Source organism: Protopterus annectens, chromosome 5.part1 (genome assembly GCF_019279795.1).
Source record: "Protopterus annectens isolate FY-2018-M chromosome 5.part1, PAN1.0, whole genome shotgun sequence".
NCBI classification, from domain to species: Eukaryota; Metazoa; Chordata; order Ceratodontiformes; family Protopteridae; genus Protopterus; species Protopterus annectens.
Window position 1 is genome coordinate 321658192 of NC_056736.1, and position 26783 is coordinate 321684974.

The 26783-nt window shown below is 38.9% G+C and overlaps 1 protein-coding gene across 4 annotated transcripts in view; it reads right to left on the reverse strand.

Moving 5' to 3' along the window:
• Positions 1–26783, reverse strand: part of TGDS (TDP-glucose 4,6-dehydratase) — a 750932-nt gene that overhangs the window by 254687 nt on the left and 469462 nt on the right. For all 4 annotated transcript variants that reach the window (XM_044073003.1, XM_044073005.1, XM_044073004.1 and 1 more), the window contains one exon: positions 3421–3464. In XM_044073003.1, coding sequence (XP_043928938.1) covers positions 3421–3464 — 44 coding nt within the window. The remainder of the gene's footprint in view (positions 1–3420; positions 3465–26783) is intronic.

Sequence of the window (26783 nt, forward strand, 5' to 3'; positions counted from 1 at the left end):
GAGCTGAACTCTATAAAAGTAACGCATTTGCTAATGTGCTAAGTAGTTACTTTGTATTGATAGGTGGCTTAACCAACCTTTCTACCTTTTCTCTTAAGTTAGATGTCAACTGAAAACATCTTAACACCAGAGCATTACACATTTTCTATTATATAGTGTTTCATGTTTTCTTTAGAAAAATTCTCTTTACAATGCTAAAATAAATATACTGCTTACATTAGCAGAGGTGTAGCTGGTTCATTTTGTGCCTGACTGCTTGGGTCTATATCACATCATCAAATCTCATTTCAGAGAATAGTTGTTCATCGAACAACTAATCATCAAAGCCACTAATAAGTGAACAAACTTTTCGCTGAAAAGTTCATTCGCTGATTAGTGGCGTTGATGATTAGTTGTTCAACGAACAGCCATTTGCTGAAGTGAGATTCATTGATGTGATGTAGACCCGACTGCTTACCTCAAAAGAGGCATAGCTGGCTCATTTAGTGGCCTGAGCCATTCCTTGATATGGTTTCTCTCAACATTACTGAGGGGAAAAAACACAGTCTGGTAGCTGCTGCTACTGAAATGCAGAAACCAACCAGCCAACCAGGTTCTGTTACAGTGTCCCATCTCTGCCCCTCCTCAGATAAGGAGCAATTTAAAAAAAGGTCTAGGTTCATGTATGTTGACTCCTGAAATGCAGGAACCAATCAGTTTATGTTTCTGCACCCTACTCCTGACCATCTTTCCTCAGTAATAAAAAAAAAAAAAAAAAAAAACAGAGCTCTGCTTTTTCTTTAAAATGTAGCAAACTGATTGCTACATTTGTTTATACCATACAACAGCATTTGGGTTATGATTTAAAAAATTTTTTTTTTGCCTTGTAAACTGTAGCAAACTGCTTTCAACAAATGTAGCAAGCAATTGTAACAGTTTATACAGTGCATGGGGCTACAGCACTTTGGTTATGGTTTAAAAACATTTTATATATATATATATATATATATATATATATATATATATATATATATATATATATATATATATATATATATATATATATATATATATATATACACACACACACACACACACACACACATATTTTTTTTTTGTTAATTACAGCAAACTTTTCAGACCAGACGCTACATGCTACAGTATTCAGGCTTGACTGCAAACGTAATAACTAGCATTTAAAAGCTGGTATGCACTGATTGGGATCAAACAGCCGATCACACCCAGGAATGTTGTCCCCTATTCTACACTCTCTATGCTACTGTACCTCAATAAAAAATAATCCTGAATTTATTATTTTATTTTCTTGCTTTTTTAACTTGTTTTGTAAATAAAGCTATAGCTAGAGCAACTGGCACTCTTGGGCATTTCCTCACCTGAAGTCAAAACCTCCAATGCTGTGGACCAACAAAGAGTCTTCCAGCTCTAGGAAAAGAGCTACTAAGTTTTTACATTCTAGCTCTTTGCTATTTTCCATACACAAACTGGGCTACATTTGTTAACAAGCAGACAGACAAACCACTGAAGCAGCCACAAGAGTAACTGTGGCTGCTTAAATGATTATCAGCACCCATAGACAATAACAGTGATTGAGTCACTGACTTATGAGGGACTGACTTTCACTTCTATAGTGCTAATGGTGCTCCATATGAGCTTGTGCTGTCTCCTTTGCTCTGTCCTGGCTAAGGCTTCCAGTTAAGGTTCCAGATGTCCATTACAAAACAAGATGAGATTTTATAAATACGTACGATGAATTCATTTTGGAATGTAAAGTTGCTTAATTTACATTACAAGAAATCACTGAAAAGAACTAAATAGTTGCGTTTGTTTTCAATGTTAGTTTTTCTGTCTTAACTTGTGTGCGTGTAAGCACAAACACACACAGACAATTACAGAGATGAGCTTGGCTTGGTCCTGAAATGCACAGCACAGTGCCAGTTATTGGCTAGACTGAATCAAGAAGCATAAATGCTTGCAGCAAAAACTGGTACATGCCCTACTTAAACAACCTCATAGTTAGCATTATCAGTGAAGACAAATGGTCTTCAGTTTGAGGTGATATGGCAGCATACAGAGCCATGGGAGACGGACTACAACACAGCCAAATGCTGTGTAGCATGGTCATACCATAGGCAAAAGCAGTGTCTCTATTCAACCAACTGTGGACCTTATAATGTTATACCTTCCTTAAACAAAAAATATTAACTCTTGCATTGAATAGGAGAATTTTCAGTGACTGCGCTTCATCTGAGAAACATTATACCAGGAGAATGAACAGCAGTCATCATGCATAACAAGAGGTAATGTCACCAATAGAAGCACAGGTCAACCTAGCTCAGAAAACTTTGAAATACATAAACAAGTCTGCATGGAACTCATGATAAAAGTGAATTTCCTGAAAGATTAAAATATACTTAGAGACATAATAATGGGAGTTCAGAATCCAAGAATGGAAAGGTTCACATGAAAAAGATGACTTGTCCAAATGTAGCAATACTTTACCCGTGGCTCACAAGTATCAAGCTATCAAACAATTAACCAACAGAGAAATATGTCAATTATAGTGCTTGTGTCAACTGTGCTGAGTGCTTTATAAGCTTGAGGGCCTTAAGCCTCACAGAAATGGGTACTTTGCACCAATACTGCATCTTTGCCATATTCTGCTGCTGGTTGAAATGCTATCATGTTAGGCAAGAATAGCATATTGCAAATGAAATACTCAGAAAAGTAAAGACACTCTCATTCTTCCAGGAACTTCATTTTATAGTAGTTATCAGCCACAGGAACACAAAGTGGAATACAAATATGAAGAATTTCTACAAATCAAACAATACAGTTAAATAATAAAAGTACTCAAGCCTATAACAAAAATGACAATGTTGTAAATTGTCTTCAGTGGTAATTCACTGTAGTAAAAACATCTCTGAGTGTCCAAGTGTTCAGTGTAGAAGACAGCATTCTTGTGTAAGATGGTAAAGTACTACAAGAAGGCCGAAATGATTGAATGATTATACCCCACTACTAAAGAAAGGTCTGTGGAGTCCAAGTTCCTGAACCAAAACATATGAATGTTTCCTACTGTCAGCAGCTTGCACTATATTATTTTCACAGCTCCTGCAAATAAGTTTATATATATATATATATATATATATATATATATATATATATATATATATATATATATTGCTATCACTATGGAAATCATTTTCCTAAAAACCCTTAAGGAAATCATACTACACACATACTAGAAAAATAAGTGCTTTTTTACTCAAAAGCAGTATGTAAATGACCAAAACTGATTATCTGCCTCTGCACTATTTGCAGTTCATCTCCAGGTAATTCAATGCTGTAAAATGAAAGACTGATTTAATATACACTGCTGTGCCTTAAAACTTAACATGATAAGACTGAAGTATTACTTACCACTTTCGATCACGCTGTAATAAACTTATAAATTTCGGAATAACCTAAAAAAATAATGAGATACAATTAAAATACTTGGCCATTTAAAAACAAACTAAACTTTTCAAAATTAATAACAATTAACAATACACTAGCATGACAGATGTATATATCAACTTTAAAAAAATCAACCCTTTCTGGCAATAAAAGTACTCAAAACGTGATGAAGAAATATCACACTAGTAACATTACTGTAAGACAACAGTTTTGGGGAAGAAAGGGAATAACAATCTTTACTGCAGTGCAAACCTTATTACACAAATGAACATTACACATTATTCTATTTATGTCCTTAAGGGGTTATTTGCATACATCTTCCATGGGCCTCCATTACAGGAGGTTTAAGGTATCACACATTGAATACTGCAGCTTGGCTAAATATTTCTTGCAGTTTTTACCAAATAATTTGTCTGTGTGACCTTTTTATCCTTTGGTTAGGGTGCTAGTTGTGAGATTTTACACGTATCTTAACCTTTATGGGCATCAGTTGCATTTAAAGACCTCGTGATTCTGATGTAAGGAAAACTATTCACTTAGGCTGTGCTGAGGAGGTCAATACAAAGGATGACACATGCATGCATGTTCACAGCTAGCAGAGTTTGGCTTTATTAGCCTGAATGTAACCATAAAGAGTTAAAAAGTAAAAAAGTCATGGACATTCAGAAGCCATGTAACTGAAACACTTGATGTCCCTAAGGGGGTCTTTTGCATACATCCCATGGGCCTCCATTACAAGAAGGTTAAGGTATCACACAGTGAAAACTCTAGCTTGGCTAATTTTTTTTTTTTTATGGAATAGTTTGCCTGTGTTACCTTTTCCCCCCATTTGGATTGGTTACTCTACGACTTGGCACGTTGCCCTTCTTACTAAGGTGACAAGAATCTCAATAAGAAAACCTAGACACAGTCTATTCAAAATCTCAAAAGAATGGCATGCTTTATGCTTTGACCAAAGTACTGCAGTTGTTTGAGTACCACATCATGAGCCATCACTATAATGATCTATCATTGTAATAGGTCCTCCATATCTTTAATATTTAAAATTATGGAAAATGTTCACAAGAATCATATTTTATGTTATTCTGCATTTGTACTTTCAGCTAAAGATTGATCTGAAACATCAATATCTGCTGACAGTTTTTCAACAATTGTATTTAGTACTCTATTTTACCAGAAACGACCACGAATATACCTCCAAAAGAATTAATTTTTTTCCATCGAATGCAAAAACCGCATAAAACTTTGAAAGCACAGGAATTAAATCTCTCTTAGCACCTCGGCTTGGAGCAGCCTAGTGCATTGTTATTATCTTTAATCTTTATTTTATAAATATGTTCATATACTCCTTTCCTAAGGGCTCTCTCTGTTTTGCCTATATAGAATGCGCTGCAGGCATAACATGTAGCAATATATACAACTTGTTTGGTGCTACAGTTTCCTGCTTTGCATTTAATATTAGTCTTATTGATATCTCCTAACTTAATATTGCCTACCTCATTTATGGCATGACACTGTTTGCAGGTACCGCATCGATTATTGATTTATTCATCTTATGGAAAGGTTCAAAAGATGAGACTAATTCTTTCATGGAATTTATTAATAGTACAACAATTTTTTAAAATTCATTCATAACATCAGTGAGAGTGGCATAGCATATTTGGACACATATATTAGCCATTCTGATAAGGGATTTATTTCACTAATTCATAGGAAGGAAACCTTTTCAAATGACTATATTGAATTTAATAGTTATCACCCTTCCCCATATATTCAAAAATGTCTACAAAGGACAATGTATTAGGGCAGCTCGTATGTCATCTACTAGAAAAATCATGAATATTAAAGTTGACCGAATAAGTAATATGTTTAGTAATCTAGGATACCCTCTCAGCCCTATTATCACAAGTTTCCAACTATGTGAAGAATGAATGGGGTAAAAAATTTCCACCTTTGTTGTGTAAGTCATTAGATTTTATGAAGATTCATAATAGAAACAAGGGATATGACGATGTAGGTATGTGTTGTAATAGAGTTTGCGTCTTGATGTATACTCCTTACACAAAGTATATTAGAGATATTTTAAGACAGCACTGGAACTTAACTGTAAATGATGATACAGCTTCCATTTTGGGCAATTATCCGAGCTTTGTATATAAAACAGCACCCAACATTAAAAAACTATTGGAGAAAGCTTCTAAACAAAAAACTGTACATAATACAAAGCTCTCGATGGGAACTAGAAAATGCGGTACCTGCAAACAATGTCATGCCATAAATGAGGTAGGCAATATTAAGTTAAGAGATATCAATAAGACTAATATTAAATGCAAAGCAGGAAACTGTAGCACCAAACAAGTTGTATATATTGCTACATGTTATGCCTGCAGCGCATTCTATATAGGCAAAACAGAGAGAGCCCTTAGGAAACGAGTATATGAACATATTTACAAGATAAAGATTAAAGACAATAACAATGCACTTTATAAAAACATATCCATGTATGGTGAATCACATGGTTTTAAATTTGCCATTATAGATCACGTAGAAGTATTTACTTATGGGGGAAATTGGAAAGCACTTTTAGCCATGAAAGAAAGTAAGTGGCAAATTTTGACAGATGCCATTAGGTCACCTGGCATAAATGAATATATAAGTATTAAACCATTTTTAATTATGGCATAGATATATCATGGATGTTGCCATTGTATTTTAATTCTTGTTGACTTGTTACAATTTATGAGCACTAGTCATGCAAGTTTTACCATTTCACTATTATATATATTTGGAGTATGTTTCAAGATGAAGTTAGTATGTGCAGAGTGGATTTTATTTTATTTACCATTATTTTATTTACCATAATTATTTTTAATTATTTATATTGTCATTATATTTATATTGTCATTTTTTATATCAGCACACTGGATCTGTTGAAATGCTTAGCTGTTTTTAGCATAGTAGTATGTATATATTGAATTATTATGACTATGTCTCTTCAAGAGCTCCATTTCCTTTTGAATTTTTGGCGCCAAAAAGGTTATTTAAATGTGAACTGGAAGTACTCCATTTTGGTTCTGAGGAAGTCTAATTTTTAACAGATGAAAGAGCTAAACCTTATTTTCAATAAAAGATTTGTTTTTATCATTACGAGTGGATTAAGCCTGAATTTTGGTGGAACACTAGTGTTGGCTATACGTGTGTTATACTCCTTTCGAGCTGTGCAGAAGTTACTATATTTTACCAGCTAGCCTTCTTCCTTCTACAGTCGGTTTCTGATGTTGGCTGGTTCATCAAGGGAACTGGAGAAACTATGTAGTTTACTTTGAGGGTCTGGAGATTAGGCAGGTCCAACCCCACTGGGCAAGACATCAGATCTGGAACAGTATCCAACACCCAGGGAGGGTACCACAGAAATGGGAACCACACCTGATGGAGCCAAAAAGGAGTAATGAGGATCACAGTCAAGGAGAAGTAGTAGATGGGATCAGGCTTAGTTGCAGCTGATCTTGCAGGAAGGACTGCATCAACTGCTCCAACTCAGCAGGTCTAATACTCCCAACTGATTGGACCAACCAAGATGAAGAAGCTACTACTTGGAGGCCCACCTACCAGTAAAAGGCTCCAAGCAGGACTGCCACATCTTTGGAACAGGCTACCAATTCATGTGAAACAGAGCACCTCTATGGCACTGTTCAAGAGGAACCTGGATGGGACCTTGTAAATTCTTACCAGAGACAGCACCCACAACCTTCCTGGACATGGGCAGTCATCACTAAATGCAATCTTGGGTATTGACTATCATTTTCATGGTATTACACTGGGATGAAATGGCTATGCTTAAACAGACCTCCGGGTCGATAACCTAGTAATCTCCTATGATCCTAGGACTGAACCCAGACCAGAGAAGATCCCAAGGGAGCCTGTTTTGATAAGAAGGGGCTAGGGCCGCTAAGAGTTGGGGAAGGAACCTTTCTAGCAGAATGTCCTGTAGGAGATGAGCTGTCGGATCTGAAAACAGCATGGATGCAGCTGGTGGAGCCGGAGATCTTTGGCTCCGGCTGGTTAGAAGCAAGGGCAGCTGCTTGTTTGCAATCCCCTTTAGGTGGTTTGGAGTCTTTAGTACATGCCCTCTGACCTCAATCACTCTTATCTGATTTACTGGCTGGGGCAGAGAAGGAAGAAACATCTCTATCATGCAGAAAATCCTTGACAACTAACTTAGCCCTTTGCTCATGGACAGCCTTGGATCTTAAGCCATCACAAATGGGCAATCATTCTCCAAGTGAGCGGCCACGAGGCAGTAAATGCACTGATTGTGCAAGTCCCGTGAAGGAAGCTTGTGGCCACACACACTACATACTTTTTAAACCCCTTAACCATACCTACTAACTAAATGACTAACTGACTGACTAACACACACAAACACACACACTGAACTTACAAACTTATTATCATTTATTTGTTTTTTTAAGTAAACATAAAAATGGGGAGCAAAAGCACATGACAGTAGAAACAGTTATATCTTTACAACTACCTAAACTAACTTAATCAGAACCTAATCTATAAAAAGACAATCTATCATACAATAACAATAAGAGTAGATGAATAGGTGACAAAAACGAACTAAAGCATGAAAAAAGATACACCAAGCAAAACTTGCGATTTAGCTGCTGTCCTGGAAGGCGGCAATCAAGACCTGGGGTAATACTGTAAGTAGTATGGGTAGAGGAGGCAGAGCTTGGGGACCGAAGTCTTTTAAAATGGCCAGTGTTGGATCAGAGTCGCATCTGATAACCCACAGGCAGAATCTGGATAGAAAAGACAACATAGGATCCTCTATTATAAAAACAGACTTGAGAACCTTTCCATATACTCAGCTGGCTATAGGCTTAACAGTAGAGGTAAAAGCTGTTGTAACGTCAACATTTTGAACTTGGGAATGTCCAGATAAGTGTTGAGGATAGATAAATCCAAAATTGGTCTCCACGTGTTCCCCTTTTTTGGCACAAGGAACAGGCGAGAATAAAATCCTAGGCCCCTTTCTGGCATAGGAACCGGCTGTATGGCCCCTATTTGGAGTAACAGAGAAATTTGCTTGTGAGCCTCTATTCTTTGTTGAGGAGGAATGTCTGGCATGCCTTTGAAAGGAGGCAAGGTATGGAAATAAAACCTGTAACCGTGATGTATGATATCCAGTACCCATCTGTCTTGGGTAATCAAACTCCAATTTTCTTTGAAAAGTGCCAACCTTCCTCCCAAAGGTGCTGCCAGGCGAGAAGGTTCTGGCAGCTGAAAAGGTAGGTCATTGGGTCTGTTTACGAAAGGACTGACCCCTGCCCTCACCGAAGACTGTGCAGGAGAACTCCCTGTTCTAGGCCTGAAAGAGCCCTGACCTCTGCCCCTGCCACGTCTAGATCTACCCCTAGACTGGGAATCATAAGAAGGATCGTCCACCCTTTAGTAGGCCAATTTCTACTAAACTTTGGAGGCTGGACCTGCAAAAATCTTTAACAGTCTGCATAGACTTAGCCTTGTCTTCCATTTTCTTTAAAACTGCCTCAACAGGAGAACCAAACAAGACATCAGATTGCAAAGGGCATCCAAAATCCTAGTTTTAACATGGTCAGATAAATTTTGATCCCTCAGCCAGGCATGCCTGCGAAGAACTGACCCAGTGGCAGCCACCCTAGGAGGCCTGAACAGCATCAAAACCACATTGCAAAGAATGCTTACCCACCTGTTCAGAAACATGCACTAAATCTTGTAACTCTTTACAATCAATACCTTCCAGAGCATCAACCTTAGATTTCAACTGTGAAAGGAGATAATTTTGATATTTCAACATATGAAACTGGCAATTCAAAGCTCTCATGGCTAGAGTGGAAGAAGTATAAACTTTCTTTCCCCACCTATCCAAGGCCCTGGCCTCTTTATCTGCCGGAACTGGATTCTTGACAACAGAAGCCTTAACACCCTTAGGCCCCTGGCTAACAGTTTCTGGGTCTGCCCTAGGACTCTTAAAAAGATACTTATAAGTTTCAGGCACCCTGTAATACCTATCTGGTTTAACAGGAGCAGGAGGCAAAGAATCAGGATTAAGAGAAGCCTCTGCCAACACATTTTCCACCACATTCAGAACAGGAGGTATAGCTAAAGGCCTATGCTGGGGTAAAAACAAAAATTCCCTAAGCCTTTTCCTGGAATCAGAGAAATCCTGACCTTCCCATTTAAAATGCTCTCTCATGGAGTGAAGGGTCTCTGAAAAAGAAAAATCCTCAGGAGGAGAAGCAGAAGGAGTAGAATCATCCACATCAGAATCAGAATAATGAGAATACTCCTGCAAGTCGTCAGCCGAAGACTCAGACACATCCGAAGCCTGCTCATAATCCCCAACACAGGTTCCATCCTAGGCCTCTTATCAGGAGGGGGCATAGAGCCTCTAATCAAAGTAATTAAATCTTCTGCCATTTTAAGCATGTGCTTCTTGGGCACTGAACCTGAAGAACTAGGAGTGACACCCACAGAAGCAAAACTAGACCTGCCTCTAGGAGAAGCCTTGGAAGCAGAAAGAGAGGGCCTAGACACCTTAGGAAGGGAGGGGAGTACAGTTACCTGAGAAGCCCCTACAGCCTGACCTGCCTCCTGAGAGGCCACATCCTGTAAAAACACAGTTTCTCCCTGGGACTCCAGAGAGGCCTCCGTCGGAACCACCGGTTCCACTGACGCCTCTAAAGAACCGGCGTCCAGTTCGGACGACTCCTCTAACCTAGGTTTAACTGCCTTGTCCTTGTGCTTCTTTGAGGAAGCCGGCGTCGGAGCATCCGACAGCATATTGTAATTGCACCGCTTCCCAAAGACCAACCTGGCACAATCCAACCTACGCTTTATAGTGCGTTTATTGAACCTAGCACAAAAGCGACACCCAACAACGTCGTGCTCAGGTCCCAAACAAGGTATACACAAATTATGGTAATCCCTATGCGGTATCTGTTTCCCACAAGAAATACAGTTATTCACTTTTTCTGACATCCGGTAAACCACTGAGGCAAGAAAAAAACAAAATATTCTAGCGGGTACTTAACCAACTCTGACTTGGTCTGAAACTCCGAATTGAAAAATTTCAGAGCAACGGCACTTGCAACACTGCTTCTGCATCGGACCATGCGGCAAAAAAGACAGAGGATATGACGTCGGTCATGCGCATTTGTACCCTGACGTTCTGATGTCAGTCAAATGCACCTTGACCGACGTCAGCCTTATACTCTGATATTCGGGCCGACCGAGGGACAGCGGACTACCCAAGTGTTAGGACTGCAGCAATGTGAGATGAAGAACATCTTATTATCATTTATTTGTTTTTTTAAGTAAACATAAAAATGGGGAGCAAAAGCACATGACAGTAGAAACAGTTATATCTTTACAACTACCTAAACTAACTTAATCAGAACCTAATCTATAAAAAGACAATCTATCATACAATAACAATAAGGGTAGATGAATAGGTGACAAAAACGAACTAAAGCATGAAAAAAGATACACCAAGCAAAACTTGCGATTTAGCTGCTGTCCTGGAAGGCGGCAATCAAGACCTGGGGTAATACTGTAAGTAGTATGGGTAGAGGAGGCAAAGCTTGGGGACCGAAGTCTTTTAAAATGGCCAGTGTTGGATCAGAGTCGCATCTGATAACCCACAGGCAGAATCTGGATAGAAAAGACAACATAGGATCCTCTATTATAAAAACAGACTTGAGAACCTTTCCATACACTCAGCTGGCTATAGGCTTAACAGGTGACTTGATTCTTGTGTACAAATCACTAAGAAATGAGGCATAAACAGCCTCCCTTGTTATTACATTTTTAGGGGATAGTATCTACATGAAAGTGTGCCAGATGTTAAGAACAGGTACTGGCACCATAGATCAAGGATGTTATGGAACTCTCTTCCTAAATATATAAGGGAACTTGGTGGTGTTGAACTTTTCAAGTTCCTGATAGGTAAATGGTATAGAAATTTTGTATTCCTGGTCTAACTGTTTGAAAACTCTTAAATGGATCCTAGGAGCCCTGACTGTGAATTTCTTCAACATTGAACATTGATTATACGTGGATCTGACCACAGTGACCCCTTTTTAGCTGCAATCTAGTTACAGTATTCAATAAAATCTGAAAAAAATACAGCACAGTAAATCTACATTCTATCTACTCCCTATAACAATATGCCCCTTACTCAAACACATCTTATACAATACATGGCTCTGCAAACTCACTTTACCTAGTTTTATTTTCCAAATCAATAATCATACGCATCAATACTTTCCATGGGTTTTATGCCCTTTTTGGAGAGCAAACTGTGGATGTATCACAAATTTTGTTTTCCAGAGAACACTGGCATTATTACAGCTAAGCTATCACTCCCTTTCAAAACTGAAATGGATTATACAATTTGATTAATTTTTCTCCTTCAACATGTAGAAATATATTACACTACATATTCTCAAGCATCTTAGCTATTCAGCTCACAGTCAAGAATCAAACTTTTGGATACAAAATTTCAACTTTCAAGGAGCCACAAAGAGAGGGAAAGAGCTCCTGGGAGTTGCAACCAATATGTCTGATACTACTTTGCACTTGGGTTAAGTAACACAACGAAACAGAAGAAAAGATTTTCTCAGTATCTTCACTTTTTCTTGGAATCTCCCTGGAAAATGACCGACCTTTAGTAGGCATATTCTGTCAGATTCAGGTCCCCTATCCGGCTGAGTTACAATTAAACAGTCACTTAAGCAGTCATTAGAATCAACTTGTGAGTTAAAAATCATACTTACTGATAAACAAAAATGAGAAAAGAAAGAACAGTTACATAAGTAAGCTTACCATAACAGTAGATGTATGAATGATCACTGCTGCAGTACCCTTAATTATATGCGTTGTATCTTGCATAGGATTTAACAGCTGGACAGATTCCAAAGCTTTAGCCCCACTTTCAATGGCCCAAGACTGTTGACAACTCCAGCAAAGCTCTGGAGAATCAGCGGCCTGAGCACCAAGCTATTCAGCCCTTTTATACCAACTGAAAGAGGGTGGCTAGAGCTCTGAAAGAGGACAGTGCTAGGTAATAAAATTCAATCTCTAAATCCTGGAAACAAAAAAAACATACAGAAAATAAGGGGGGAGGGAAATTGAAGTGATGGTGCAGCAGCAGTGACCACCTGGAGAACAGTCCTTGCAAAGCCTGCTCTAGACCTGAAAAATGATTTTGGCTTGTAGACCATCCCTTTCTAGAACACCATTGATGAAGCTAAGGCTGTAGAAGAAAGTGCCTTGACCCTGCCTAGAATTTATTTGTTATGGTGGAATACCAAAAAAAGTGATAGCATGTGACAACCACTTGGAGATGGTCGACTTTGACATAGGTTGCTCTACTCTTCATGAGAAATTAGAATTTCTTAAGGGTTTAGTTCTGCAAAATAATGTGGACACACAGAGTGTGAAGAATCCTCTCTCCCTCATTTTCAAGGTTCAGGAAAGAAGACAGGGAAGATGGATAGCTTGGCTAAAAACACTTCAGGCATAAAAGATGGATTAGTTCTTAAAGAAACCCCAAACTTTTGTAAAAATGAAATATGGTTGATCCATTATGGCAGCTTTCAACTTTTTGCAGAAACAGAGCAATAAACAAAACTGTTTTCCACATTAAGAACCTCAAATCAGCCTGACGAGTTGATTCTAACGGAGTAAGAGTTAATTTTCCTCCCTGTTTTCTAGATGGATGGAAATGTGTGAAAGACGTTCTGCACACCCATCCACCTAGAAAACAGGTAGCTCCCTGATAAAGGATTAAGAAGGGCCAAAGAAAGTACAGTTGTGTACACTTACCATAAATGTAGATGTTCGAGTGTATTCACTGTTGCAGTCATTACATTTGGGTAATCTGCTTGCAGGTTGCCCTCAGCCGGCCTGATTAACAAAGTCTTGGGTCCTGCGTCGGTTGCTGTCCCTTCTTCCATGACGTCAGGTCATCAGGGGTATAAAACATGCAGCTGACGCCATTACATCAGTTTTTCTTGCCCCAGATGTCAGGTGCCCACCTAATGGGGATCAAATAAACATAAAAACACAAAGGTATACCTCCAACAAAAAGCAAATACACCAAAAAGGCTTTTAAGCATAGTAAAGTAGAGGTATAGCTAGAAGAAGTTAGGGGCTGGAGGGAGGGTAAGCAGGACTGCAACAGTAAATACACTCGAACATCTACATTTATGGTAAGTGTACACAACTGTACTATTTTTTTTGTGTTTCACTGTTGCAGTCGTTACATTTGGGTAGATTCCCAAAGCTATGGTTGGGAGGAGGAATTTATATAGCATTAGGGCCAGCTATAAGGCCCTGCAAGACAGCAGTGGCAAAGCCAGCTCTGGATTTAGAGAAAATTGACAAGTGATAATGCTTGGTGAAAGTATGTACAGAACTTCAGGTAGAAGCTTTTAGGATGTCCCTGGTAGGAACACCTCTGAGAAAGGCTGCAGAAGTAGATGCAGCCCTGGTGGAGTGAGATCTGATCCCTTGGGGGATAGGTTTTCCATGGTGCTTATAGCAGAAATGAATGCAATGGCTTATCCATTTAGAAATGTTTTTTTTTTTTAAATAGCCTTCCCCTCTGCCCCTGCAGCAAATGCTGCTAGCAGTTGTTCAGATTTTCTTCGAGGTTTAGTCCTGTCCACGTAGAATCTAAGTTGTCTGTGCACATCCAAGGAATGCTGAATCCGTTCCCCTTTGTTCTGTGGATTGGGAAAGAAGGTTGGCAAATGAATGGACTGATTAAGAGCCACACTGGATACCACCTTGGGCACGAAGGATGGATTGGTCCTAAGTGACACCCTGTCCACGTGAAAGATGATGAAAGGCTCCACTGCCATAAGGGCCTGTAATTCAGACATCCTTCTAGCTGAAGTGATTGCTAAAAGGAATGCTGTTTTTCAAGAAAGAAATTTTAAGTCTGTAGTAGCAGCTGGCTTGAAAGGAGGTAGAGTGAGTTTCTCCAATACAAAGTTAAGGTCCCAGGCAGGGGTTGGAGCTCCCCTGGGTGGTCTCAAATTTTTGGCCCCTCTGAGGTACTGCTTAAGCAGAGGATGAGAGAAGAGGGGAGGTTCTGTGTTATAATGAGCTGAAATGGCTGAGGCGTGCATTTTAATGGACGTAAAAGACAGGCCCTTGTGAAGCATCTCAGTAGTACTGCAAAATCTGAGGTAAATTGGGTGCTGCTGTACTCATCCCTTGAGATTGGGTCCAGACACAGAATCTTTTCCATTTTTCAGCATAAGATTTTCTAGTACTAGGCCTCCTTGCCTCTAAGATGACATCCATCACAGGTTTGCTGAGGGATGATAAGGGTGACTTTAAGAGATTAGTCAGGCTGCAAGGTTCAATGTTGGAAGCTGAGGGAGCAGAATTTGGTTCTCCTGCTGAGACAGCAGGGAAGGGGTCGGAGGCAGGTGCCATGGAGATAACTGCGACACACTGTGCAGGAGGGGGTACCAGTGTTGACGCGGCCAGTCTGGAGCAATCAAGATCATCCTTTGTTTGTCCTGTTTGACTTTTAGTAGAGCTTTGGAGAGCAGAGACAGCGGGGGGAAGGCATAGACTGACAGGTTTTTCCAGCTGAAGGACAGAGCATCCACTTTCCAGGCTTGTTTGTGGGGAGTCCTTGTGCAAAACATTTCCAACTGGCAGTTCTGGGGGGTGGCAAATAGATCTACGTCTGGGCTCCCCATTCGCTTGTCAACATGTTGAAAATAAAAAATACTGCCACGGCAAACTGTCAAAGATGTCCACAAATTTAATGGTAGACAAAACTGTTTGAAGCGCTTTTCATTTCCCTAACCAGCAAACTTCATCAGAAACAAGTTACAAAATTCAAAACTCCATTTTATAAAAACAGCTGGTTATAATTAACCAATTAAAATACATTTGTTTTGATTACTTAAAGGCACCACAATGTTAAAAGGCAACTACATATGAAAAGTGTTACAAACAAATAACTAAACTGAAATTGTAACACTACTCAATTTTTACCACTCTAGACATTTTATGAGTAGTGTTACAATTTCAGTATTTTAACTGGTTAATTATAACTCAAGCTCAAGGCTATGTTCCACAATGCCATGGCTAGTCTGCAGAGGGGGTAGGAATGTGTACCCACCCTGCTTGTTTATGTACCACATAACCGTGGTATTGTCCGTCTTTACCATTAGTTGTCCTGGAAGAATGTAGTCCTTGAAGGATGCCACAGTATTCTGTACAGCTAACATTTGATTGATATGTAGGTGCATTTGACTTGGGTTCCATTTGCCCTGAATTTGGGCAGCAGGGGGTAGTGTGAATGGTAGTCCCTTGTTTTGGTGGCAGGCCTCTGCCCACCAGAGGAACTCTAGGCATAGGCAAGGTATGATAGGAATAATTGTTTCTAGGCTGTGAGAATGTTGACTCCATTGGCTTTTTAAATACCACTGTAGTTTCCTCATATGCAGTCTTGCATATGGAATTAGAAGAATGCAGGAGGCCATGAACCCCAAGGCTTGCAGTATTTGTCTTGCAGATATAGCAGGGTTTTTGTGGCCACTTGTTTGAAATAGGTTACCAAATGAATTTGCTTTTCTGGCATGAGGTAAGCCATCTGGGAAGTTGTATTCAAGCTTGCTCCCAGGAATGTAATTTGCTGACAGGGTACCAGTTGTGATTTCTTTTCATTTATGGTGGATCCCAGACAAGTTAGGACACTTTTTACAAACACCAGATGATCCAAAAGTATGCCCTGGCTTTCTACGTGAATTAGACAATTGTCCAGGTATGGGTATATCTGAATACTTCTTTGCCTGCAAAATGCAATAACTGGAGCCAGGCACTTTGTGAATACCCTGAGCACAGTAGACAAGCCAAAGGGCAGTGCAGAGAACTGATAATGTGTGTGCTTTGAAGCGTAGGTATCTTCTGCAAGATTCCCTGATTGGGATGTGCAGGTATGCTTCTTTTAAATCTAGTGCTGCCAACCAGGCGTCTTTGCCTAGCATAGGAAGTAATTGGTGAAGAGTCGGCATTTTGAATTTTGGAATCTCCAGAAAGGTGTTTAGAGTAGACAGGTCCAGGATTGGAGGCCATGATTTGTCTTTTCTGGATACCAGAAAAAGTCTGGAGTAGAAACCTTGTCCCTTTTCCTCTTCTGGCACCAGCTGAATAGCCCCCATGACTAAGAGGGAAAGTACTTCTTTTTGAGCCTCTGCCCACTGATTTGGGGGCAGGTCTGGCCACCCATTTGATGTTGGCAACATGCGGAAATTTAATCTGTATCCCTGGGACACTATATTTAAAACCCATTTGTCCTGGGTTGCATGAAGAGCAATCTTTCCCCCCAAAGGGGCGGTCAAAAGATAAGTGATTGGGAATTTTAAAAGGAAGTCATTGAGACTGTTTACCATAAGGGGGAGTCTTGTTATTTCCAGATTTGGAAGTGGAGGCCCCCCCACTGCTCAGTTCAGAGCGTCCCCTGGGACTGAAACCTGGGGGTTTTGCTGTGTCTGGGTTTGGCTTGAGAAGACCTTGAACGGACTGGAAAGGACCAATTCTTAGTAGGCCAGTGCCTACTAAATCTAGGAGGTTGCACTTGCAAAAAATCTTTAACAGTTTCCATATTGTTATTTCATACTCAATGTAACTAGCAAACACTGACTTCATTATTTTTGATTTCCTAGACTTTATAAACCTTTTTATCCAACTGGTCCATACATATTACTGGTACAAACCCACAAAGCTAACAACTCAGCTGGTGAATCCCTGTTCAACAGCTTTGTTGGCAAAACCTGGAATGCTTTGCCAAACTATATAACCCTACAGTCTTCCAAAAGTCTCTTCGAAAAAAAACTCAAACTGTATCTCAAACTGAACTGGCTATGCTCATGTACCAACCCAGATTAAGTTATAAAACAATAACATACTCAGTAATTATCATAGCATAATCAGTAATTATCATAACATCTAACTACATCACCACTATGTATCCAATCTTACTTGTAATTGCATCTGTCCGTGAGAACTGAGAGTCCCTACTAGGGACTAACTGTGAGTTACAATCTTACTTGTAATTGTCTCTGTCCACGAGAACTGTGAGTCCCTACTAGGGAACATTATTAAACAAACATAATATAATAATATATATTTGTTTTATATATTCTAATTGTTTTCTAACTTCTTGTGTAACCTTTGTATGTCTGTCCATGAGAACTGTGAGTCCCTACTAGGGAACACTTCTAAACCAATGTACATAAGGTATATTACCACTTTTTTATATATTCTAATTGTTTTCTAACTTCTTGTGTAACCTTTTGTATGTTTGACTATGTGGTGCTGTCCTCCCCAGGCCCCCGCTGAAAATGGACATGTATCCAGTCGGACTATCCCGGTAAACAAATGTAAAATAAAATAAATAAATAAAATAATACAACCTGTAGTTCTATAACTATCATTAACCAATTGGTTGACATGCTTAGAAAAACTCATAGCTGAATCTACCCATATACCCAGGTCCATAAATGAGTCTGCAGTTTCAATCACTGTGTGCTATATTAAATATTCACCTTTCAATGTATGCCTACCAAATCTCATATGCTTAGTTTTTGATGAAATTATCAGCATATTATTCTCCTGTGCCCAAATGGTCAATTTAGTCAAGTTATTTTGCAGACATGACTTATCTGTAACACATGTAATCAGTTTACCCAATTTCATGAGAAATCACAGATTCCAAGAATCACAGTATCCCAAATGGTCAATTTAGTCAAGTTATTTTGCAGACATGACTTATCTGTAACACATGTAATCAGTTTACCCAATTTCATGAGAAATCACAGATTCCAAGAATCACAGTATCCCAAGAACTTTCTTTGTCTTGAAGTTATGGACTGGATGGAAAAACTCAAGATTACATCTGGATACAAATCTACTTTTTTTTCCTGTGGAAGAAAAGGTCTTTGAAATGAGGTACCTAGGAGACACCTGAGGAAAACAATTTTGTGTAAAGTGGTCAAACAAGACTTTTGAATGTTTTCCTAGAAATCCAGTCTATGAAGGAAAAGTCTCACCCAAGTTAAAAGATTACAAACACTGAAAAATACAATGCCAAGATAAGCAAGTCATCAAAATATGGAAAAATATGAATACTTTACAGTCCGAAATAGGATGTCACTGGAGATAGGCACTTTATGAATACCCTTGGAAGAGTGAACACACCCACAGGGTGCTGCTGGGAATTGATAGTGTAATCCAGACATAGAAAACCTTAAACATGTTTGAAATCTGAGGCTACACGAATACAGTGATAAGCATCCTTTAAATGTAGTGTTACCAAGAAAATGAAAGCAGGATACATGGTAACAGTTTGCCAAGGGATAGAATTTTGAACTTTGAGATTTTCACAAATTGACTGAGAAAAGAAAGAGCTAGGAATGGTCTCCATGATGCTTCTTTCTTTGGTACCAGAAACATTTGAGTAAAACCCTGTTCTTGTCAGAGAAATGGGAACAGGCTATATGACCCTCTCAGTCAGCTGATGCTGAATTACAGGAGAGGAAAGGGGGAGTTTAATCTAGTGGATGATGAGGAATCTCATGAAAAAGGACAGAGACATCTATTGTCAAATGTACCCCAAATGAGTAACCTTTGCCGTCTGTACCCCCAAACAGATGACCTTCAGAAACTATTTGACTGACACTAACTGTTGCCAAACAGAGAAATGGAGAGCCAGATTTGGGGGGAGGTTTAAAGACTTACCAGGGTGAGAAGAGTGGTAGGTTGACATTTGAAAATAGTCATTCTAATGCGTTGGAGTATTCTGGTTTCTGGGAGGGCGTTTTCTTTTCCACTGTTTTATGAACATCTATGTGCAAGAAATTTGCAAAATCTGCTTATTTTACTTTTGATAAGATCCTGAGTTAGGTATGGAACATTTAACAAACCTGGAGAAGGAGGCTGAAAACTCTTGAGTCGCCCACTGAGTGTCCATCTCTCATCACACTTTTGTCAAGACCTCAAGGGCAGATGATCCAAAAGCAACCTCCCTATCAAGGAAATAATTCAAAATTTCAGCTTTAACATTTTCATGTAAATTTTACGAACATAACCATGCAAACCTTCTCATAACAGCTCCAGCAGCTACTGCTCTGGAAGAGGCACCACCTGAATAACAACCACACTTCAGAGAATATATGGTACTAGAGAGGCAGAAGCAATCAGCATATTCAGAGCATATTTTTTCCTCATAAAAAGGAAAAGTGGCTATAATGTTACTCATATTTGCAAATGAAACCAGCAAAAACCTTTTACATATGAGCTTGTCAATAAGGAATCCTTAAAATAAGAATGGCAGAAGAATATACTTTTTTTCCAAAATCTATCAAAGTCTTTCCTGACCTTAGAGGGGAAAAATTAGCACTTACAAATGTCTATCTGCAGCTAGATCTGCCAAGGAAATCACTACAGGGTCAGATCTAAGATTAGAAAATAAAAACTAGTAAGAGTGAGGAACTTTGCACTATGCCTTCTTAGGGGCTGCAGGCTGGCTGTCAGGCATGTTATAGGCTGTAATAAAAACATCCTCAAAAGCTGTTAAAATAGAAGTAAGAGGAGTGGGTTGAGGAAATTCCAGTTGCAATAAATCATATTTTTTCAAAGGTACTGGAATGTTACGTACCCACTGAAATAAATGGTTCATCCTGGATATGGTTTCAGAAAAAGAAAATTCTTCCAAAAGGCACTCACTACTCCTCTGAAGAATCAGAATCAGTTACCCAAGGAGAAAAAAACTGAAGCTGTTGTCTCAAAATTCTTTCACTATTCATTACATTGGGAATCTTTAGAAAATGAATTTATTTTTATTTTACCAGAGAATCCAGAATGAGAAGAGTCAAAAGCCTCAACTAAGCTGAGTATCCCAGTAAATCATTCTTATTTAAAGTAACAGAGAAATTAAGATAAATGTTTAACCTTCTATTTCTTTTTGACCGAGATCTTGACAGAAGCAGAGTCCTGTCAGGGACATCACCCTGTGGAAGATGCCTCCCAGTTCAGCGAGGCAGAGAAGCATTTCTCACTTCTTTCCTTATGTATTTCTCCCCTCCCAACATCTACTACCAGTGTCAAGCACAGCATATCAAGTCTCCTCTTCTATACTGAATGCTTATAGACTACTATCATACTGCTTCTGCTAGCCTTTACACCTTAAGTTTAACATACTTGTCTCTATCTTGTTTAGATATGTAACTCTGCAACAACATTGCACCATTCATTCTGCAGCATAATCGCACCCTTCTATAAGGCTGTCTTATTCAACTAAGTGCATACATCCTTAACCAGCAGATGGCCCCTAAATAAAACTCCCTGTCACAACGTTGTATGTATTTGCTTTAAGTTTTATGTAAATAACAAGTACTGCTCTAATATTTGCAAGCAATATAGTTTATAACAGCGAGCACACCAAGCGGGGACCCTACCCACAGAGTGTCCCCCTCCTCTGTACCATTCATCTCTATCCCTTGTAATGCCTTCCTGCATGTACCATCAGTAAGCATGGTAGAACAGCAGGGATTAGGCATTAGAAAGTAGACCTTATTTCAAATCTAAGAGAAGGATTGTAGTAAAACAATTAATTATGTTCACCAAATGTACTGAAGTTATAAAACATTATTGGCAAAATCCTTGTTACTGTAAATTAATGAACTGCTCCATTGGTCTTGATATGCAAAACTCACCCAATTGCTGATTGTTTCTGGTGGTTTCTCCTCAGAGGTCGGTACAACCTGCTTCATTTGCCCTCACTGCTCCCCTACCCTACCCACATTCATGTAACTTATACTCATAACACCACTCCCACTCCTCTCACAGACCAGTCACTATAAACATTCCAGTAACCACTTCAACTCCACTCCCACCTACATGCTACCCAATACCCAACTCAAACTCCTAGTCTATACAAATATCACAACTAACAAATTACTTTACCATATAAACAACATTCCCTTACACACTTACAAATCCACATATTTCTCCAAACACCTATTTTGTATTAAACCTACATCATGCTATCACTTCATATAATTATCACTATTCTCACTCTACTCACATCTCTTCCTATCACAACACCCCACCTACCTCTCTGCCTCACAACACCCCACCTACCTCTCTGCCTCACTATGCCATCTCTGTCCCACCTATAAACAACACCCCCTCAAACTCCCCATCCACCAAGCTATCCTTAATATTCCTACTCAACACCTCACAATATTACACATACCTCCATCTCATAACCCCACAGATAAATCTCTGCTTTATGATAAATACTTTACTAAACTAATAAAAATGCTCACAGTCATAGAATCTAGGCTGTCTCTCAAGTGGAGATATTCACCCCAACCCAGGTCCAAAACCAGGTATTCACACCCCAACTCAAAACAGAACCCCGACCCTAACCCACCTCTTCAGAAAAACAACAGAACTTCTAATTTTAAACATCAGTGCAAGAAGCATATCAAACAAAATCCAAAACTGTCATGCTAACCTTTCCCACTACTCACCAGACATAGTGATAGTAACAGAAACCTGGTTAAAACCAGATATCTCAAATATTGAAATAGCTCCACCAGGTTACAATATTCTATGCAGTGACAGAATTACTAGTAAGATAGGAGGGGGTAGCTGTGATATTTAAAAATCACTTAAAGCTTACATTACAAACTCAAACTCTGTTTTTTGATACAGCTGAAATCATATCAACTACCATTTCTATTAACCAGAAAAAAACAATCAACACAATTGGCTGCTACTTTCCACCTGATAACTTCCCCACTCTAAAAAACCTACTCCATTGGGCAACTAATTCGCTTCCACCAGGAAAGCATCATTCTAGAAGACTTCAATATAGACTGGGAAAACTGTAACTCAATCAGTCCCACTAGTCATATCAACCTACAAGGACTTACTCAACTAACTGAATCACCTACCCATACAGATAAATTAACCAACAGTCACTCCTAGACTGGATACTGACAAATAGCCTGGCCCAAATGAGTCACTCAGATTGCCTCCCTGACAGTCTGAGTGACCACCTACCTACATTCCTATTAAGACAATGTACATCTCTAATAAAATCTCCTACTTTCCACCAAATATGAAAAACTTTAATGCTACTAGCTTCATCTCAGCACCTAAAGGTTGTAACTGGAAATCTCTCAAATGTCTAAATTTTGACGAAGCCATTAACTACTTCAACACCACTTTCTTAAACATCCTAAACTTCTATACTCCGCCTAGAACTAACAGAATCAAGTCAAACTTTGCTCCGTGGATGAGCAAAGAAACTGGAACCTTGCTTAATGCAAGAGACAAAGCTTGGTCCAGTTGGCATAAAACAGGTTCCCATAACTCAAAGCAGGAATACCTAGAATTAAGAAACAAAGCAAAGAAACTGATAAAGACAGAGAAGCCTAAGTACTACCATACTAGTCAAACAAAATATCAGAATAATCCTAATTTTTTTTACTCTGCAATAACATCCTCCAACCAAGAAAAACATACATCATGCTATCACTACACCACAGATAACTGTGCAACCATACCTACTCAATTCAACCAATACTTTACTGAATCCATTTTAAAACTACAAATTTCCAAACCCCTCCATCCTCCACAATGCTGGCCCAGATATTCTGATAAATTATAATGGCTTCACCTTGCAACATTGTCTCTCTCAACATGATAAAAAGGCTACTGACTAAACTAAAATCCACCTCTCTAACTACCGACCAACTCCAAGAAGAATTTTGTAGAAACTGCCGCCGAAGTAATAGCATACCAGTAGCAATCCTCATTAAAAGATCTATTTCTGAAAAAGTGGTTCCCAGCATATGGAAATTTTCACAAATAATGCCACTACATAAAGGTGACAACTTTAGGGAGCTAATTACTGCCTTACTGCTATCCTGTCTTCCCTGTCCAAATTATTTGAAGGTATATACACACTCAAGTTATGGAATATCTTCAAACTCATAATCTACTCTCAAACACTTAACATGGATGTAGGCCTTTTCATAGCACAGGGATAAAGGTAATTTTGTTTCTGTCATCTTTCTAGATCTTTCCAAAGCTTTCAATATGGTGAACCACAACAAACTCATTACTGCTCTACCTGAACTGAATCTTAGTCAATCCACAATTGAATGGTTTCAGAGTAACCGGGGCGGCACAGTGGTGCAGTGGTTAACATTGTCACCTCACAGCAAGAGGTTCTCCGGTTTGATTCTTGGCTGGGGTGCCTTCTGTGTGGAGTTTGCATGTTCTCCCTGTGTTCGTGTGGGTTTCCTCCGGGTACTCCGGTTTCCTCCCACATTCCAAAGACATGCATCTGGAGCATTTCTCCCCGGGCCTCCGCTGAAAACAGGCTCTGTGGAACCTAGTCGGACTTTCCCGGTCAACAAATGATAAATAAATAAATAAAAAAATAAATAAATAGCACCACCACTCCCCTCATGTCCTTTACTCACACAGTTAATGAGCACAGGGATAAAGGTAATTTTGTTTCTGTCATCTTTCTAGATCTTTCCAAAGCTTTCAATATGGTGAACCACAACAAACTCATTACTGCTCTACCTGAACTGAATCTTAGTCAATCCACAATTGAATGGTTTCAGAGTAACCTAAAGTGGAGGCAGCAGGCAGTTAAATGGCATCAGGAACTGTCTTCTCTTCTCCCTGTGACCTTAGGAGTCCCATACATCTCTATTCTTGGACCAATACTATTCTCTATATTCACCAGCAACCTCCACACATCTACAATCCACTCAACAGTAATCCAATATGCAGATGATTCCATGCTAATCTGTTCATCTTCCCCCCAAGTATTATGACAGCATACTCAAGACTCCTTTTTCTCTGTAGAGAGGTGGCTCACCAACTCTCAACTTATACTAACCCTAATAAAACAAAACTACTTATTTTCCAACCCACTCAACACATATCTGCAAACACTACCTTCAACATCCTTTCCCACAAAAACATTATATCTCCTGTCACACATACCAAATTTCTAGGCAGAGAGATTGATCACAATATGACATTCAATGTCCATATCCCACATACAATAAAAAAGTGCATAAAAATTAAGAACACTTTACATAAATAAACAGTTCCTAACAGATACCACTAGAGCCACTATAGTAGGTACCCATCTAATTTCCTCACTCTTGTATGCCTCCCCATTCTTCACCAATCTTAGAAATTCTGATATAAACAAACTAGCGAGTTGCTATATTAAGATTACCAAATTCATTACCAATAGCCCATACAAAACACATCACTGCACTCCCCTTAAACAACTCAGCTGGCTCGAATTTTACACCTATCTACAATCAACTCCTACTAGCACATAAAATCCTTTACCTTCCTTCCAAAAAAAGTCCTTACAACACTTAACACCATACACTAGTCTGAGGAACCTATGCTCCAATATGTTTCTTCTCAGCGTAACCAAACCCAACAATGCTGCTGGTATTTCCCTATACTCTCATGCAATAGCTAAACAATGGAATAAATTGCCGCCATCTCATCCACTACTTCTATAAAAGACTTTAAAAATTCACTTAAAACACCTACCAAACACATGGTTCTGCAACTGTGACTGTCCAGGCTAGCACTATTCTACTCTCTCCATTCTTCAGATTCTGACTTCACTCTATCCATTTCTCCTTTCTCTATAAATCTAACACTCAATGTATATAGTGTTCATCACTGAATTATGCATGCATGCACTTTACATGATATATACTTATGTAGTAATTTGTCTGTCTCAGAACATTTTTGTAACTTTTTGTTTAGTGTCTTGTAATTAAGATCTGCCTGTATTTTATATTGTATATTGTTAGATGTTAATTGTGGAGCTTTTCTCCCAAGGCCTCCGCTGAAAAAGGACCAGTGTCCAGTTGGACTTTCCTGATAAACACATGTAAAATAAATAAATAAATAATTCTCTCTCTCACATCCACTAAGTGCACTCAAACAGCTGCATACAAAGTGTTGAAGCCCTGTTCAGTGATGGCTGAGGACTGCATCACAGGAAACCAGGGAAGATGAGGGGTCTGTGGAACCAGAAATGGCCACAGCAGTCATCCATCTATGGCTGAGGCAATTTAGTAGTTTGTTGAACAGGCAAAGGCTGTCTGGAAGTTTTCTTCTTTTTGTGGCTGGAGGAAGGAAGAACCGAGGAACCAGTAAGTTGCTCCATGGTAAATCAGAGAATAAAGCATGAAGTCTAGATACAACTGATAGTCAAAGTTTGTAAAGGTAAGTAGCAAAAAGATACCGTTTTTACCACAAAAACACTACCAATTACAACATACACTAAAATTTAAGCCAGAAACAAAGACTTCCAACTGTCTGAAAAGTTGCTTGACAGTCCAAGAAAAAATTAATTCCTAGCATAACACAAACACTTTCATTTTAAAAGTAATGTTTTAGTCATAAAATAAAGGGTGGAAGATTTATTTTCCAAGAAGGTTATGAAGGCTGCCAGCCCAGCTAGCTATAATTTTGTAAATAATCCTATGTCATTTGTAAATATTAATACGATACATAGGCCTGTCTTACAAATGTAAGTAAACTGTATGTTATGTGCCGAGCTTCAAAAATGTAACCACAGTGCACTCTGCTGGAGAAGAGCAGAAATGTATATGGACTATATGCCTGTGCAAATGTATGTTTTCATAGTGGAAGTTAGGACATACAGAGTTAACTTGCAACCTCTGAGAAAATAAGTAAAAAACTTTTACGAGTGTGTTTATCACAACTAGAAGACAGAATGTCTGCAGATAGAAATTCTTTCTATTGTCTGAAACAGAGATAATTATAGGTTTCAAGGGTAAACGTAATTAACAGTTTTACGATTTCTAGTTCCAGACAAGTTTCTAAGAGACAAGTGTCACCTTCTAAGAGATAAGTATTCTTGACACTGAGGTGTTGCATTTTGAGTTTCTGTTGGCCTGGAAACTAAAAGCAAAGTTGACAAGAATGATGTAATCTGAGATGATCCAGCAGAAATGTTTGATAGTAACTTAAGAATTATCTCAGGGAGAAAGTCTGTGCATGTATCTTGTCTTGGACCTGTAAACATTCATTCAGCACTTGTATCTGCCTGGCTCTTTAAGTAAGACTTAGATCATAATATCTCTCTTAGAGATAGATAGGAAAACAGTAAGATCAGTCTAGATGTTTTCTGTATTTATGTGAGACTGTCT